The sequence below is a fragment of the Cyclopterus lumpus genome, chromosome 1 (genome assembly GCF_009769545.1).
Source record: "Cyclopterus lumpus isolate fCycLum1 chromosome 1, fCycLum1.pri, whole genome shotgun sequence".
In the NCBI taxonomy this organism is placed as follows: domain Eukaryota; kingdom Metazoa; phylum Chordata; class Actinopteri; order Perciformes; family Cyclopteridae; genus Cyclopterus; species Cyclopterus lumpus.
Window position 1 is genome coordinate 13,537,193 of NC_046966.1, and position 16,098 is coordinate 13,553,290.

Below are 16,098 nucleotides of genomic sequence, written 5' to 3' on the forward strand. Positions count from 1 at the left end.
AGATTCGCCCGTCAGACGTCTGATATTTCAGTGTAGGCCATTGTTAAATGTAAAGGTGTAATTCACCTTATCATTTTTACAATATTCCCACAATGCACAGTGTCATTTTGTTGTATGACATCGTGTTAGGCCTATAATTTCTAGAACGAACACCGTCGCCTGAGACAGAAGAAAGTGAGAAGTGGAGCTTTTCCATTGATGTACGGTATACATTATGGGAATCGAGACGGGATTGCCTGTGGGGGAAAGGTGGAAGTGAGCAGAGCAGGAAAGCAGTAGTACAGAGTGTTTTAGCTATGTTTTTTTTGTAAATATATGTTGGTGTTATAAATAATAGTATTAGTATTGTTTCTGAGAGTTCTGCCACTGGCTGACCCACCTCAGCACCCAAGGCCACTTTCTTGTCCCCACAAACAAAAAGAAGGACACAGAAAAGGCCAGCTAGGGAGGAAACAGTGTATTTTTGTGTTATAACACACTGTTTTAAGCATTTATAACATATAATACTGACAAATACTTGGCAGATTTTGAAAGTTACATTTCTCCTGAAAAAAGAGCAAAATAATTTACACAAATGACACATTTATTGCAAAGAAAAAGACCAAAAGGAACAGGCGACCTGTCATAATTATAGTATTAAAGTTTAGGGTTAGGGTTTAAACAATACTTAAAGATACATGGAACTTTTAACTGGTCAATCAACGGTCTAAATATAATACTGATACCTCATCTACATAAGTAAAGGATAACATCAAGCTATGTCTATACAGTTATTCTTAATGCCTGTCATTGGTTAGGATATGATTACCGGAGAAATCAAACAAAATAATTTAAAGTATGTAGGTTCACTATAAACTTCTTCATCAGAAGCTCCAGTGGGAGGACTCCTTGCTGCACCTCCGGTCCCCTGCTGGGAGCACGCTGCATTAGGCCCAGGCTTGCGTATTGCTGGACCTGCTGGATGGAAAGTTAGGCAAAGGAGAACCACAACCAGGACTGAGCGGGGCGGACTGTCACACCCTGCTAGGGTTGTCACGATACTAAGATTATAACTTATATTCGATACTTAGCATAAATATCATGATACCCGCTACTTATGGTACAATACCAGAGTTTTGTCTGTATCTGACCAGATGTCTAAAAGTCATAAGTATGAGCAATTGTAGAGTTACATAATGTTACAGATGTGTAACCCAGACTATGGGAAACAAGGAAGTAACAGTTGGGAAGTTTAGAGCAAAGAAGCATTACATTATACTGAAAGTAGTTTTGTAAAGACTGGTTACCAAAAGGATAAGAGTCCATGTTGAACTGTTAAGACTGTATCTGAAAGATGAAAAATACCTGTTTTGTTTTTGTTCTGTATCTTAGAAACTTAAGAGACATTCACCACACTGGACTGCTTGAATTGGAGGGAAAGCAAGCGAAAGTAAAAAAGAGAAGACAACTTTCTCTGAAGACAAAATTCACACTGGCAGTACTATCGGCGACCTGGAGAAAGGAAGTGAAGCATGCAGAGGTACGACTTGCTTGGCACCAGGCTGCGCTACAGGCTGACTCTGGCCTCGGGGATCCTGGAGTGTTTGTGCTTTGCCGGCGTGGTGTTTGGTTACGCCTCTCTGGTGTTTGTGCTGAAGAAGGATGGCTACTTCAGTCAGCTGTGTGTCAGCATCCCAGTTACCAACAGCACCCTGACCAGTGCAGGTGAGCAACTGTTTTGTTTGTTTACAAAATAAAAGGCACACACGTATTTGAATGGGAGCAAAGTACAATCAGTACTGTCAAATAAAGATACCTGAATAACTAAAATAATGTATTCATACACATCCAGCAGACATTCCAGAAGAACAACATTATCATCCGATGCCACCCTGAGGAACCTAATGCCAAGATTTATTCTGCAGACACATTTTGGTGTCCACCATTACTTGCTCAATAGTCCATAATATCCATTATGTCTCTGTGTTTCAAGTTCTTATAGACTGTAGTAAACAGGATGAGCAGTTCTCTCTGGTCTTCACCATCGCCTCGTTCCTCAACAATTTCCTGAACCTGGTCAATGGCTACGTGTTTGATCGATTTGGCACTATGGTAACCAGGCTGCTGGGAATGTGAGTCTTATTTTTCTCTCTTCAGCCACAAGAAAAAGGAGAAAATCTCAAGGCTGCAGCTGAAACCCCCAACAATATCAGTTTTTGTAATGACACAATCCCTGAACGCATTGGCTATCGGTCTCATAACGATTTAGCATCCGAAGACAATGAACAATATGTCTGGGGTACCAATGTAGCCAGTGGACATCCAGGCCAAGACTGTCTTTCACGATACATCGATAATTTATCCACTCCTATTAGCAAATCGAGATGTATGACTAGATTTTTTCACAGTAGCCATTTCACAAGCTATTAAAAAGTAAATAAAAAGCAAAAGCAAGCGAAAGTAAAAAAGATGCTCAACCGGCTGGCCAACAACGACCCTGGCCTGGGTAACTCATTATACGTACATATTGTAAAAGTCACTTACTGTCCTGGTTATGGATTAACTGACTAACTCAACTCTTCAATCCCTATTATCATCGTCTTCACTCCTGTTTTGTTTCTTTGATCCTCTCTGTGGCTGTTTCCTGCCCACCATATCTCCCTCAGTGAGTCAGTACACCAATGCTTTCGCCATGACCCAGCTGTGTGGAATACTGTGTGCTCCCTTGAACGGACTCATCATGGACAGACACAAGGGAAAGCCTTTAGCTCCTGGTAAATATGCATGTGGTGTTATAACTGCATGTGTGTGTGTGTGTCTATGTCCTTATCTTTTAACCCATTTTTCCTCCTGTAGGAGAAACCGCGCAGGAGGCTGACCTGCACTCCTCCTCTCTGTCTTTGTTCCTGACCTCCCTGCAGTGCCTGCTGTTCTCTGTGTGCGCCTCCATCCCTCTCCTCCCTCTGCAGTACTTAACCTTTGCTTTACAAGTCCTCAATCGCTCCTTCCTCTATGGGGGAAACGCAGCATTCATTAGCATTGCGTGAGTAGTAATCACACACAAACATAAACAGATAATGGACAAAATAAAAACACCTGACAACACAACTGTCCTGCAAAAAGGTCTTGGTTAAGACCATATTGTTCAGTGCTTGTTGACACTGACAGATGTGATTCAATGGTGGTTTGTGAATAATTTCTGAGTCTTCTGTGTTGGTAAACAAATGTACAGTTTTGTGTCCTTCAGTCTATTTAGTCAACTTATGAACTGTATTCCTGACAGGTGGAGCATGCCACTGTAATTGTGCCACCCACTAGTTTTACATATTAAATTCAGTTTACTTGTCACAGGGTGCTACTCAGCCTGTGACAGTTGGATAATGTCGCGCTGTGCCTCTGGTGTGAGCTTTCCAAATAATAACCCTGATGATGTCATTAGGTGATATTTGACTACTCATCATAAGTGATGAAATGTCACTTTGTATATTTACTCACTCTGCAATTCTGCAGTACTTTTTTATACTTCTACTCCACTACATCTCAGAGGGAAATGTTATTAGCTTTACTCCACTTCATTTATTTGACAGCTTTGGTTACGATTTATATTATTGATACACCATTTGAATAAATTATGATACATTATTATATATAATCATAGGTTAAGCAACCCAGAAATATATAAAGTAATTCAATATAGCTCCACATTTACCAGCGGCGACATCAAAGGGATTAACTGCAATACTAATTATAATCCTGTAATATAATATAGAACATCTATAATGGGTCGTTCTGCATAATGAATACTTCTGGTCCTATTAGTAAACTTCTATGCTAATACATTTGTACTGTGAAATGCTATGGCAGGACCTTTACTTGTATCATAGTATTTCTACTTGTGGTACTGTGTGCTTCTTCCACTAATCAGACAATAATGAGCTTTTGTAAACCTGAACATCTTTTAGTTTAGCATGACGGATGGAAATTAAATCGTAGACATACCTGTGGAAACGTCTCTCTCTCTCTCAGCTTTCCAGCCTGTCACTTCGGGAAGCTGTACGGTCTGGTGACGTCCATGTCTGCTTTGTTCTCTCTGCTGCAGTACCCCTGCTTCACCCTCGTCAAAGGAGCTCTCGGTGGAGACCCCTTCTTTGTAAGTGCTCAAGACAGTTAGAAAAAAACACTGGGTGAATATTAAATCCTCTTGATGGACACACTGCGGTGGTCATTACAGTACGTCAACATGTAACACTAAATAAATGACTGATAAATGATAAATAACTGATCGGTTACAGGTGGACATTGCTCTGATTTTCGTCAGTCTGCTGGGGTTTATCCATCCTGTCTACATCTTTATACACTGCAGGACAGTAGCCCGCGACCAACAGAACAATGCCTTGGACATCGCTAACGGCTCCAAAACAGCCGAAGTAAAGTTATAGTTATATCGAAAATCAAGAAAGAAAGTTAAGGTTTAAATTTCAGGTTTTCTTATGGAAACAAAATCGTTGTACTTGTCTGTCTGTTTCAAGACAGACGTTTTATCTTGAATTAAAACATTTTGTGCACTGAAAAGTTTTTATTGCTTGCTAGAACAGATACTAGAACACGCAGCATTCAGCTCCTTCCTCCTATCTAAACTGAGCATATGGTCTTGTTAGTCAGTAAGGCACACAAACATAACTCAGTGGAAAAGTACTAGCCCAGTGGAAATGTATATGTTTTTTATTGTTTTGCATAACCAAAAGTGTGTTTTTTATTAAATAACTGTAACACTAGCTTTAATACGCAGTATAGTGCATATATGGCTCCATGTATTAACGACAGTACAAATAAAACTACTGAACTGTGTGCTGTGTTTATACATAGTCCTTTATTTATGATTCATATAATATATTTAATTATTTAAGAATGTGACGCAATGAGACACCTAAAACAAAAAAAACAGTCTGCAGGTAGATGAAATATGAAAAGACAAGTACATCGAAGTCTACAGCAATAGAGACATTGTGCGAATAAGCTTTATCCATTGTGTTAACAGTTTACAATGTATTGCTGAAAAAACTATGGAGATGATTTTATGTTCAAGTTTAATAACAGTTACGCATAGCCAGACTGTTATCAATAGAAACAACAACAAAAATGTATGGGGAGGAGAATGACAGGCTTGTACCCACAATCAGTGTTGGGGAGTAACTTGTTACAGGTAACAGAGTTACGTAGAGTTACATATACAATTACAACATAATATTATAATAATATTAATATTGATCAGTTCCTGAGAAAAAATATGTAATTAAATGAATTACTAACAACAATGTTGGTGATTAATTAGTAATATCTAAGCTATTACTTTTCAGAAGTAACCTTCCCAACACTGCCCAAAGTCAACATCCGGTGAGTCCAACTACCTTAAACATAAAACAAATTACCTTCAGAATTACAGCAGTAACAAAAAGTCAACAATGTCTCATGAACTTAGAATGTAATAGTTCAAAACAAGTAGCATTAAGTACACTAATATTGAATCTTTGGAGTAGTTTTTCATAACATACTGTATCATAAAACAAAAACATTTGTCTAAAAGCAACAACAAATGATAGTTTTACACAATGTCACCATAGATGACTTACAGTATTTATATTTTGACAAACAATCTACACACTCCAAATCACAGCTTTGTGTTAGAAATTAGCATTAGGGTACAATTGTGTCCAAAAGAGGTAAGGCACTAGGCGCTACAAGGTACTATATATATAATATATATTTATATATATACACACACAAGTTGAATGCATTAGAAGAACAGTCCAAAACTAGACACGGTATAAAATGTTCTTTCTTTCTTTCTTTCTTTCATCAAATGTAAAACCATTGCTGGACAAGGAGGATAAATGTTTCATGTAGTCGAGAGGGTTAAATTCAAAGCCTATGAAAAAAGGAATGAATGTGGTTTATGTGTTAATGGGACCTTTTATATCCCACAGTTTTTGTTGTCAACTGCATTTCGCCCGCTCTCAGTGGTGGGCATGTGGTTGTGGTGCAGAAACAAGATTGAGTCCAAACTTTCTGGGGGAATGTTGGCTCTCTTCCTGTACGTGGCTAACGCTCCTTCCTGCGCAAAGTCCTGCGCAGTGCTACCTGCCACGGCCGGGGCAGCCAGGTAGGCCCGTGCCACTGTGGCCAACAGTGGAAACTGCACTGCCTTTGTCCTCCACCACTGCAGCGGCTCCACTCCCAGCGACGCCCCCTTGTCGGCTCTGAAGACAGACATCTCCATGTCTACAGACTCCTCCACGGAGCTCTGCCTGCTCTTGAGGGCCGAGCAGAACAGGTCTCCCAGGAGGAACTCCATACCAGAGAGTCCACCCTGAGGCCCTGGATCTGCCAACTCGCTTTCATCAGCCTCGGCTGCATCACTCTCTTCATCTTCTACCTCTCTGAAGTTAATTGGGCGGGATTCTTTGAGGCGCTTGCTCCTCCGTAGGAAGTCACTCTCTGACTCTGGTGATCCGGGTGAGGGGCTTCTCTTGCTCTGGCTCTGCTTGTGACCTTGACTTCTCCTCCTATCCTCCTTCACAATCCTGACAGCCTCTTTCTTCAGCCAATCAAAAGTGGCTTTCTGTTCCTTAAAGCCAATCACACCAAAAGATTTAATTGTGAGCATTCTTCACTTTACACATTGTTATCACAGAGATTGGGGATTACGGAGGGGATTAGTCATGTTACATATAAGGATTTTGAATAAAAGGTAGGCAGGTAGCCTCACAGGTGAAAGTGCACATTAGAACCACAAATGGACACATGCAGGAAAACAGAAAACTCAGTATGTATGAATCATTCATTTGTATTTCAAAACATTATGGAAATCTCAAAAAGGAGCAACGAGGCCCATTAAAACGCTGTCTTTATAGAAATGTTCAGTATCAAACTTGAATATATGCGTTTAAGTGGTATGCGCTCTTCAGATGATGGGATGTCAGACCTCAATGTTTTGGTACCAAGCAAAAAGTATTGAAAACTGTAAAGGACTGAAAGCTGGAATCAAATTTCGGCACAGATTCATAGTCAAACGTACTTGAGCAGATTGTTCTAGATTTAAATCAAGATTTGAAGATTTTAGACTCTACACTGTACTTAGGGAAATATATTTAATGAATGCTTGTGTTGAGACATGCAACAGTAGCAAGACGGTTGAATGTACTTACTTTAAATTAAGTAAAACTAACCTTATACATTCATAGCCACAGTAACGGCGGGTTTAAGAAAAAAGTCAATTCATTATAACTTTACGGCTCACCTTGTCCTCCATGAAGCCCAGCCCATGGAACTGGGGATCGAGGGAACATGCAACACACAGAACTCTGTTGACGACAGGGTTTTCATAACAGCTCGCCAAGTTCCGCCTCATCATCCTCTTCACTTCCTTCAGGATGGATGACGAATCTCCCGTCCGCGGTACGAGGTGGCGGGAGAGCAGACCTGTGAGAATGGGTTTGATCAGGGTCAAACGGGGGAACGCCTCTTTGGCAAGAGTTCGACACGCCACGTCCAGAGGTTTGAGGACTAAACACAGCTCCTCCACAACCTTCCATTCCGATCGCAAATTCGCAAAGCTGGCTGAGGATGTGTTGGAGGTGGAGTTAGCGTGGCAGCTGCCAGACGAACTGGATTCTGAACCAGTGTCTTCTTTAGACAAGCTCTCACTTTTAATCTCTTTTAGCGTATCACAGAAAAGGCTTTTATGTTTGATGAGCATGCTCAGGAGAGGGTACAGCTTATTCCATGTTGGCCGGCTGTGAGCCCACGACTTCAGCTCCGCCTGTTCTTGTTTCTTCAGGGACTGCAACAGACTCTGGACTTGGTGCTCATACAAGCCTTTGTTTTGAGCAGGTGGCATGAACAGGGTTCCGAGAACACCCTGGAATTGACTGAGGGTCTTGGAGATGACAGAGTGTGACATCACTTCCTCAATGCAGCCTTGCACAGCGCTGAAGAAACATGGCACAGATAGTAGTCCTTCACTATAATGTCCATGCTCCAAGCCATGTGGTTCATCAGGTGAGACAGTGTCGTCCCTCTCGAGAAACGTTGTTGAGTTTGGGTGAGGAACGCTTCCTGCAGCCTCTCCACCTTTGCCGCTCTTAAATAGCCCAAGCCTCATCTTGTTCCTCACCTCCCCTCCCAGCAAAACCAGATTAGGCATGGAGATCCCCCACTCCTGGGCCATCTTTTTCACTTGAGCCTCCACTGCTTGAAGGCTGTAGTCTTTAACACCACCCTCTGTCAGTCTTTGGGTTGCCAGTGCCAGGTTCTGAAAACTAAAATTGCAGTCTATGTAATGTGCCCAGAGGGTGAGGTACCTCTCAGCGTTACCCTGCCAGTTGTGCAACCAAACATCCACACTTAAAGTGACAAAGTGAGGCACTTCCTTCCGATGGCTGGGTGGTCGCCCAGGTCTCTTGGACTTAAACTCCATGGGAGCAGTATAGTCAGATATATCTTCGTTATTGCTGCTTCCCGTTTTATTCCTCAGCAGCTGAGCCAGGCTCGTCTTGCCTTTGGTGTGATGTTCTTTCAGGAGGTTCTCGAGCTGCCACGGTGAAGGCAGCTCCTTGTAGGAGGGCAGCAGGGTGTGGACCAGCTGTTTAAAGCCGTCCCCTTCTACCAGAGCTGGGGGCTGGACATCCATGATGAGAAAGTTGGCGATGGCATCGGTCACATGAGCGGAAAATACCAGGGGGAGTGTGCTGACCAAACCGCTGTTACCCATCACTGGCTGTGAGCGTTGCTGACCTTTAGTGAAAAAGGACAAATCAGCTGTTTAACACATTTGAACAAAGCCTGTCCAATCAGTCTTGAACTACACTCGATACCAGTTTACTGGTTAGACCTGTACAATTGTTTGCTTAAGAACTCATATTTTGACCATTTTGAACAACAAAAAGATCTTCACTTTAGTTAAAAGGACAATTCTGTTTCCTTAACTTATTTTTAGCGGCCTGGTTGGTCCACCACTTCGGTCCAGACTGAAATATTTCAAGACATTCATAATCCCCAGAGGATGAATTCCAACAGCTTTGGTGACTTTTACACTGGTGCCACCGGCACCTCAAATGTTTCATTATATGGTTAAATGTCCCTGCATTTACAACATGGATTGAAATTTGAATAGTTTTGAAAACTTTGAATAGTTTATTAGTTTGGTTTAGCTGGTGATCTTCTGAATTTTCCCATAGCACCACCTCTGGGTTGATGTTTTTGTTTATTAGTGACATGTCCTTCAGGGCTTGCCACGTGGATATGGAGTAGCCAGTCAGTAGGAAAAAGTAGTCAGCCAGCGGGATTTGGAAATATTTTGGCCATAAAAGCCCAAATTTGCCTCTGACACGTTCTAACGCAACTAATCCGTCATACGGACTGATCTTAATTATGACATATTTTAAAGAGTCGGCCTACCCAATGGGAAGGAGACTAAGGCTTCTTGTGCATTTTAGCCTCCCAGTCTGTAAATAGCTATGAACAATTTTGAGTGGCATCTTTCCTCTCCCGCTTCTTCTCTATTGATACTGTTGAGTTGTAGTGGATTTTATATATACTTGCACATGTAGATAAGAAAGTTTATGTTTTAAATTAATACATAAAGAAAGTTATGATAATTAATTTGGGATATTATGAGGAATATTCTGGAGGAATGTATTATGAAACATAAGAGAGTATCACTGTTTTATTATTCTGTTTGTTAATGACAAATGTAATGATTAACTGTATGATGCATGAGAATGAATGAATGTTTTATTGTTTAGACAATAGTTAAAATGGATGCCGATTGAAACCTGATATGTTGCTTTTATTCTGAAGGCAGGATAGTAGGTTTTATTCTGACGGGGAACTTCCTGTCCTTGACCGGATGTGTGCACTTTGACCCCGCCAATTTATTAATTAGCTTAGCGAACAGATCGGCGGCATTCTTTGAACTGGCCAATAGAACTAACCTTTAGGTGTGAATTAATTTGCATGGCCATACTAACAACCGAGCATTTGTGCTGGGGAACATGGTTCTACTGGACTGGAGAGCTCGAGACAGCCCCGGGCTGGCGCTCCCTGGGAGCAGCAGTCCGTCTGTGGAGAGTTTTTCCTTTCTGGCCCCACGGCCGTGAATGCTATATGAGTATTATCTTTGCCATTAAATATTGTTAAACTTTAATTCATTGAATCCTGAATTTCCTGCGGCCACGGGACCCGAGTTCTGAACATATCTTACAATACACTCCACGCCTCTCTGTAAGTATGTAGGTATGATTTAAGAATGAACATTCACTTTGTTAAAACACAAAGCAGGAGAAAATAACTCAATGACAGGAAAACCAAAAATGTGTAAATTACGGATAAAATGTATGATGTGGAAAAAGCATGTATACTTGATCTTGTTTTACTGCAGGAAGTTCAATTTTGAACTGTGTAATTACAGTATGAGTCTGGGGCATAGCTTATTTTCCTCATACGACATAGACCTGTTACTTTGAAAACGTTGCCTGTTTTAGTTTGTTTGCAATGCAATGTTGTATGTGTTCTGTAATCAATTATTTGGCTAATATTTGTCACACACTGAAGGCAACTCTTCGCTCTCCACTCGACAGGACACAACCTCCCTGCTGAGCAAACACGCACACACACACACACACACACACACACACATATTCATACAGAGCATGTAGGGGCGGGACTGATACAGTCATCAAGCTCACATTGTTTTAAAGCAGAGGCTTAAAATGTACACACAGAGTGAATCACAACTTGTTAGTCAAAACTATTTCATTAGAATAAAAAAAATGTATATAACAAAGTAGCTGGCTGGAATCAAATGAGTAGTAGGCTGTTTGTGTACAGTGATAGTTACCTATTGCCATAAAACTCCGATCCTTGATACCGTCACGTGGGGGTCTGATGTGGTGCTTGTTAGTCAGATGGTTTTGGAGATCAGCTGTTCCTCCTCCACAGCTCACATGTTCCCCACACAGCTTACACACTGCAGTGCAACGGTCTAGAGGCCGACCGGTGGGGTCAGGCTCCAACCCAAAAAAGTACCATGGGCTGTTATGTGTGGTGTTTGGGTTACTCAGCAGTCTCTCAGTTCCAGGCATAAAATCATATTTTTCGAACGAATGAGAGCTCGGGGACGGCAAGGAGATCATGGAGGAGGGGAAGGCAGAGCCGGTAACCATGCCTGAATCACTTGCTGTGTCTGGGTTTGACATTGTCGCCACGTCACTGATGACAAGCATGGGGCTCTGTGATTGGCTGTGGTCGGACCAGAGGTAAGAGCTGCTGGGCTCGGCGAGGGTGACCAACTGGATGTCTTGCAAAAGGCGCAGGACTGTCTCTTTGTCTCCAAATTCACATTTCACGTTGTCACCTGTATACCACCCATCAAAAACAAAAGTCAACATTCAGTTGAAAATGTATGTGGAAGTAAAGAAATATTATCAATCTGAAAGTTTGCTTCTGCCACATGTCATTCCACGCTTGAGTGAATGAACTTACCCATGCCGAGGCCCAGTAAGGTTGCATAATCCTTGCCGATCCAGACCCTTAGCTCTGCTCCCTCTGTAATAGGCTGGGAAACCTTGTAGTAGATGTGGCGGTAGAACTGGAAGATCACCAGGTTGTGTCCCTCCTCCCTGCTGGTGTATGTTACATACCTGAAACATAAAGAAAACATGTATAGTATGTAACTGTGACCAGGAAAGAAAGAGACAATCTCTGTCAGACAAGCAGAAGTGAGAAGGAAACTACTTTATTTAAAAAATACTTGAATCAGTGAGAACTGCTCACCTCATCCAGTTAGATTTGCTTTCATCAGAAGCATCAACGTAGTTAAAAGCAGCATCATCCCTGATCTGGAGATGGAAGCAATGTGTATGTGTAATGACCAATTCTATATAGAATTCCTGCTGGTTATCAACACAAGTAACAAATTACATCATAGACTATAAGTGTATTATAACTCGATTTTAAACTACCTTTACGTCTACTCAAACCGGTCTACTTACAGCCCAGGCGTATTTGAGGTTGGTCGGCATTTGTCCTCTGCACACTTCACCGACATATGGCCCAAACATGACGCCCTGCTGAAGGTGACACTTGGCAAACACTTTCATCTCTCCCATCTGCTCTTCGCCTGAAGATCCAGGACCAGACATCCCAGACCCAATGTCCCCACACAGGAACAGGCAAGAGGGCAGGGACAGCACTGCCCGGGAGGGGCCACCGTGAAGCCATGGCTCTCCAGGCGGCAAAACAGCATCTGGGACGTAGTTTGTGTTGGAAGCAGTCTGAAGAAAAGGAACATCCTCGAAGAATTCGTCATGGTTTAAATCCAAACCTGCTGAGGCAAAAAAAGAGAGAGAAAAACTTTGTTAAATATGGAATAGTTGAGATATTACATTGACAATCCAGACTAGGAGCATGGAACATGTTTACTTTTCTTTTGACCTTCAGAGAATGTTACATCAGAATGTGATTGACACTATACTACATTGGACAGTTTACATTTTAGTAAGTACACAACAATTTAAACTTTTGATATTTATAGCAAAGACAGAAACTTTGAGTTTGTTTTGATTACTTTTATTTTGTTCCCCCACCAATATGTAGTTTTTTTTTTATAGCTTCTAGTATCCAGGATCATGTTTAATCAGACTTTCTGTCTGAACATTTTATGCAGACTGTAATTACTAAGATAATGAATCCATTGCAGCAGTGTGTGCTTGACTGAACTTCTGTTAAGGGTGCCCACTTGTTTGGTGGCAGACCTGCTGGGCCAGATGAATTGCTCTCTTGCAATATCTTGCTCTGTGGCTTACGGCTCCCGACGGGCGGCATCTGGTGACTTTGAAGGGAGGTTTCAGACCTGTTGTAAAAAAGATAGGAAAGTCATTTCAGCAGGTTTAACAGGGTAAATATTAAATAAAATGGCAACAGGTGAAGAAACTCATCCCACCTGTGCAAACTGACAGGAATAATTCCTCTTCTCTCCAGTCCTGTGCCACATAGTTGGTGAAACGGTGTGCTTCTGATGCAGTGATTGGTATAGATGACTGATGTGCAGGCTTCCTTAGACATGCGAGACAACATGGAGCCAAGATAATTCACTCCTAAGGGGGTGTGGCTGTACCAAATGTCATCTACAAAATCCTTCTTAGGCTGTAAGTAAAGGGCTGTTGCGTTGGATGGGAGCTTGCTTCGGTACTTTAGAAGAGAAGTAATAGGACACAATTCACTGCCTGGTTTCTCAAACATAGAGCATCTGTCCTTAGTATGCTTTTTTGTCTCATCACCAAAGAATGAAGTGCAGTACCTCAGTCCTCTCTTGTCTTTTCTGAGTACAAATGAATCTGGCTTTAGATTCCTGTTGGCCTGCTTTCCTCTGCGGCCAAAATATACCTGGATATCAAACCAGACTTTGTTCAGAAGACCCCTTGGAGTGCCAGTGTCCATCGCACGGGAGCGTCTAAGGATGCGGATATCATCAGGAGACAGTGCCTGATGGTGTAATGTTATGTCTCGACCAGACTTCCTAATTTTCTTGAGCACTCCCAAGAATACCTTGTTGGCTGAGATGAACTCTGCATCCTTCATTAAACTCACAGGGCGGCTAACAGGAGGCTCTTTGAAATAACGGTTAAGTCCAGCTCTCAGTGCAATGTAACTAGCAATCCCATACAGTTCTCCTTTGCTGTTTCGTACTGATCCATAAAAGTGTCTCAGCAGTCCGTTCAACTCAGTCTTGTCCACCATAGCCAAATCCATCTGGAGCCCCTGGGACTCTAACCAGCCAGTGAAGCAATTCAGAGCCCATAATGTCTGCTTCTTTGTAAGCTTACTTTCGGTCCGGCTGTCCTCAAGTTCATCCAGTTCTATGACTGATACCATTGCGTGTCTGGGAATGTCAGTGACATTCACCTCACACTCTTCCCCATCTTGTGACTCGTCCTCTTCTTTCAGAATGATCTCCTCTGGAGTTTTCATACCAGGCTTAAACAAATCCAGTTTCTCACGAGAATCAGCCAGGTCTTTATTCATAGTGGTAGCTGTTAGCTCCATCAGCTGTCAACGTAGTGGCTTTAAAACTAAAATGAGGCGAGCCCAGGTGTTTGGCCATGTAAACAAAGCGGAGGGATACCGCTCAAGTACTGAGGTTCCGGTGCTATATGGCGATTATACCACAGTGATTATCAGCTTGTATTGAAGAGACCGTGTCAGTTGGTTTGTAAAAAAGGGATTTAAGCTAAAGATGGCGATCTGACTGCAGCAACCACAGTCCGCTCCGCGTAGTGCCTCACAACGCCCTTCAGTGGTTGTAAAATCATCAGTCAATCACGGCCTCTTGTGGCTTATCGCTTAATGTTAAAACGCTAAAGATGGCGGCTGAGACTGCACCATCCACATAAGTGTTATTTATTACGACACATTACAGCGGAACCATGAACATATTCCTTACCATTCTATGTATTATTAATTACCTTCAGTTCCTTACAATGGACTAACGTTACGCGAATGACTGTTTAGGTGATACCATGGTAACAACAATACTGCCGTAAAACAGACTTCTAGCGCTGTGGTCTCTTTAGCGCATGCGTACAAGCATGTTTAGGTGGGAATAGCGCTACACTATACATGAACGTCAATGTGTGGAAATTGGTATAAAAGAACATGGCATGAACTAACCCCCTTGTTTAAATACACGGACTTAGTTTTACTTGGAAACTCGCTGTGTAATCTCACATCTTGGTTATATAGACTCTTTGAATGCGTCTGATACAATCTCAACGCAAGGTCGGAATTGAATGTTGCATTCATAGTGATACACTTAATACACTGACATCAGCCTGTCGACACATTCTCCTAGCTAAAGTATCATGTGGTGTTTAACTGCTCCCATTCAAATGCAACTTTATAAACACCATTAAACTGCCCTGTACTGCAATTGCATGTTGTCAGTAAAGGGGTGGATGACTATAGTAGCAGCAGAGGCGGCCAAAGCAACAAGACTCACATGTGATGCACCCCTTGGATTCACAATCCTTGCAGTGAAAGCGCAGAAATGTGTGTACCTTGAGCCTCGAACAAAGCTCCAGAGGTCGTAGAAGAAATGTTCTCGAAGAAATCAGCACGATGTCGACGTCTCAGGTGACTTCTTAAATTCGTGGTATTTCCACCTTTAGCAAGTACTATCTTTCGGCACAAACGACAAATGGCCTCCCCGGAGTTCAAAGGTTGTCCCTTATCGTCTGCTTTCAAGCCGAAATACAGCCACACAATTGACTTGCTTCTTGGTTTACTGATGAGATCCATGCTTCTGTGGCCGTTTGCTGCTTGCTGCAGGCTGTCGGCTCCGCTAGCTGGCTGGATGAAGCATTGCTGCAAGAGTTAGGTGAGATAGAAAACAAATCAGCTGAAAATTACACCAATTACTTTTGATGCAGTCTTTTAAAATGTACTGATTTATGTTGATGGTGATGACAACATTCTGTATGAAAAAAAACTACAATTCATATAATCGTGACCAGCACATAATTGTATACCAAATTAAATTAAACTCTTCTATTAAACTGAAACGATATTTCATATTTGAGACAACAGAAAGTCCAAACACTTTTAGGGGCTTTCCTAAAAGTACAAATAAAAACAGATAGGATGAGAGCCAATAAACGATGTTCCATCGTCTATCTACTCTATTTCTATGCTTGCTACGTCTTTATTTGTGGACCAACGACAGCACACTGCGACAGGTCAGGGTTGCCAGGTCCTGTTGTTAAAAGAACTGCACACACTTCAAGTCCAAAACTTGGCAATTAGTTTTGGTTTGTCAAGATAATTGCACACTTGCTAAATATGAATTGTAACAATAAGGACCTCAAGCATTCTCATGGATTTATATCTAATGTTTAGGCATAGCCTTGCACAGGGGTCCCTTGTCAAAATCGAATTGATATGTTTCTTATGTAAGTTGATATAGTTCCTGCATGCTGCATATTTCAAATCACCACATTAAATAACTGTCAAACAGAGTGTGAGGAACCAGGGGGCCAATATATGAACCCAAAGTTACATTTTCAT

General features: G+C 41.8%; 2 protein-coding genes across 6 annotated transcripts; one reads left to right on the forward strand and one right to left on the reverse strand.

Annotated features, from left to right (window-relative positions):
* The first annotated feature begins 1,511 nt into the window (after nucleotides 1-1,511).
* On the forward strand, nucleotides 1,512-4,418 carry slc43a3a (solute carrier family 43 member 3a). Its single transcript, XM_034526462.1, has 8 exons — nucleotides 1,512-1,704; nucleotides 1,982-2,111; nucleotides 2,355-2,365; nucleotides 2,414-2,485; nucleotides 2,646-2,753; nucleotides 2,836-3,022; nucleotides 4,006-4,129; nucleotides 4,272-4,418. Exons 1-8 carry the CDS (start codon nucleotides 1,512-1,514, stop codon nucleotides 4,416-4,418), a joined length of 972 nt encoding a protein of 323 aa, XP_034382353.1.
* A 481-nt stretch (nucleotides 4,419-4,899) lies between these two features.
* Nucleotides 4,900-15,376, reverse strand: LOC117737487. Of its 5 annotated transcripts, none has more exons than XM_034543509.1 (8): nucleotides 15,093-15,376; nucleotides 12,776-12,889; nucleotides 12,030-12,361; nucleotides 11,812-11,876; nucleotides 11,521-11,678; nucleotides 10,877-11,392; nucleotides 7,277-8,772; nucleotides 4,900-6,604 (listed from the first exon to the last, which is right to left on the reverse strand). In XM_034543509.1, exons 1-8 carry the CDS (start codon nucleotides 15,331-15,333, stop codon nucleotides 5,951-5,953), a joined length of 3,576 nt encoding a protein of 1,191 aa, XP_034399400.1. In that variant the 5' UTR covers nucleotides 15,334-15,376; the 3' UTR covers nucleotides 4,900-5,950. The 5 variants fall into 5 exon arrangements, with proteins under 5 accessions (XP_034399400.1, XP_034399390.1, XP_034399381.1 ...); XM_034543499.1 differs by having other exon boundaries at nucleotides 12,030-12,364; XM_034543490.1 differs by having other exon boundaries at nucleotides 12,792-12,889; nucleotides 12,980-15,209.
* Between the last annotated feature and the right edge of the window lie 722 nt (nucleotides 15,377-16,098).

Bases quoted from the DNA above. Each gene is read 5' to 3' on its own strand.
- slc43a3a (XM_034526462.1), top strand. From the start codon at position 1,512: ATGCAGAGGTACGACTTGCTTGGCACCAGGCTGCGCTACAGGCTGACT. The intron at 3,023-4,005 runs GTGAGTAGTAAT...TCTCTCTCTCAG, and splicing joins GCAGCATTCATTAGCATTGC to CTTTCCAGCCTGTCACTTCG. The intron at 4,130-4,271 runs GTAAGTGCTCAA...GATCGGTTACAG, and splicing joins TCGGTGGAGACCCCTTCTTT to GTGGACATTGCTCTGATTTT.
- LOC117737487 (XM_034543490.1), bottom strand. From the start codon at position 14,082: ATGGAGCTAACAGCTACCACTATGAATAAAGACCTGGCTGATTCTCGT. The intron at 11,877-12,029 runs GTAAGTAGACCG...TTCCATCTCCAG, and splicing joins ACCTCAAATACGCCTGGGCT to ATCAGGGATGATGCTGCTTT. The intron at 11,679-11,811 runs GTGAGCAGTTCT...TTTATGTTTCAG, and splicing joins AGCAAATCTAACTGGATGAG to GTATGTAACATACACCAGCA.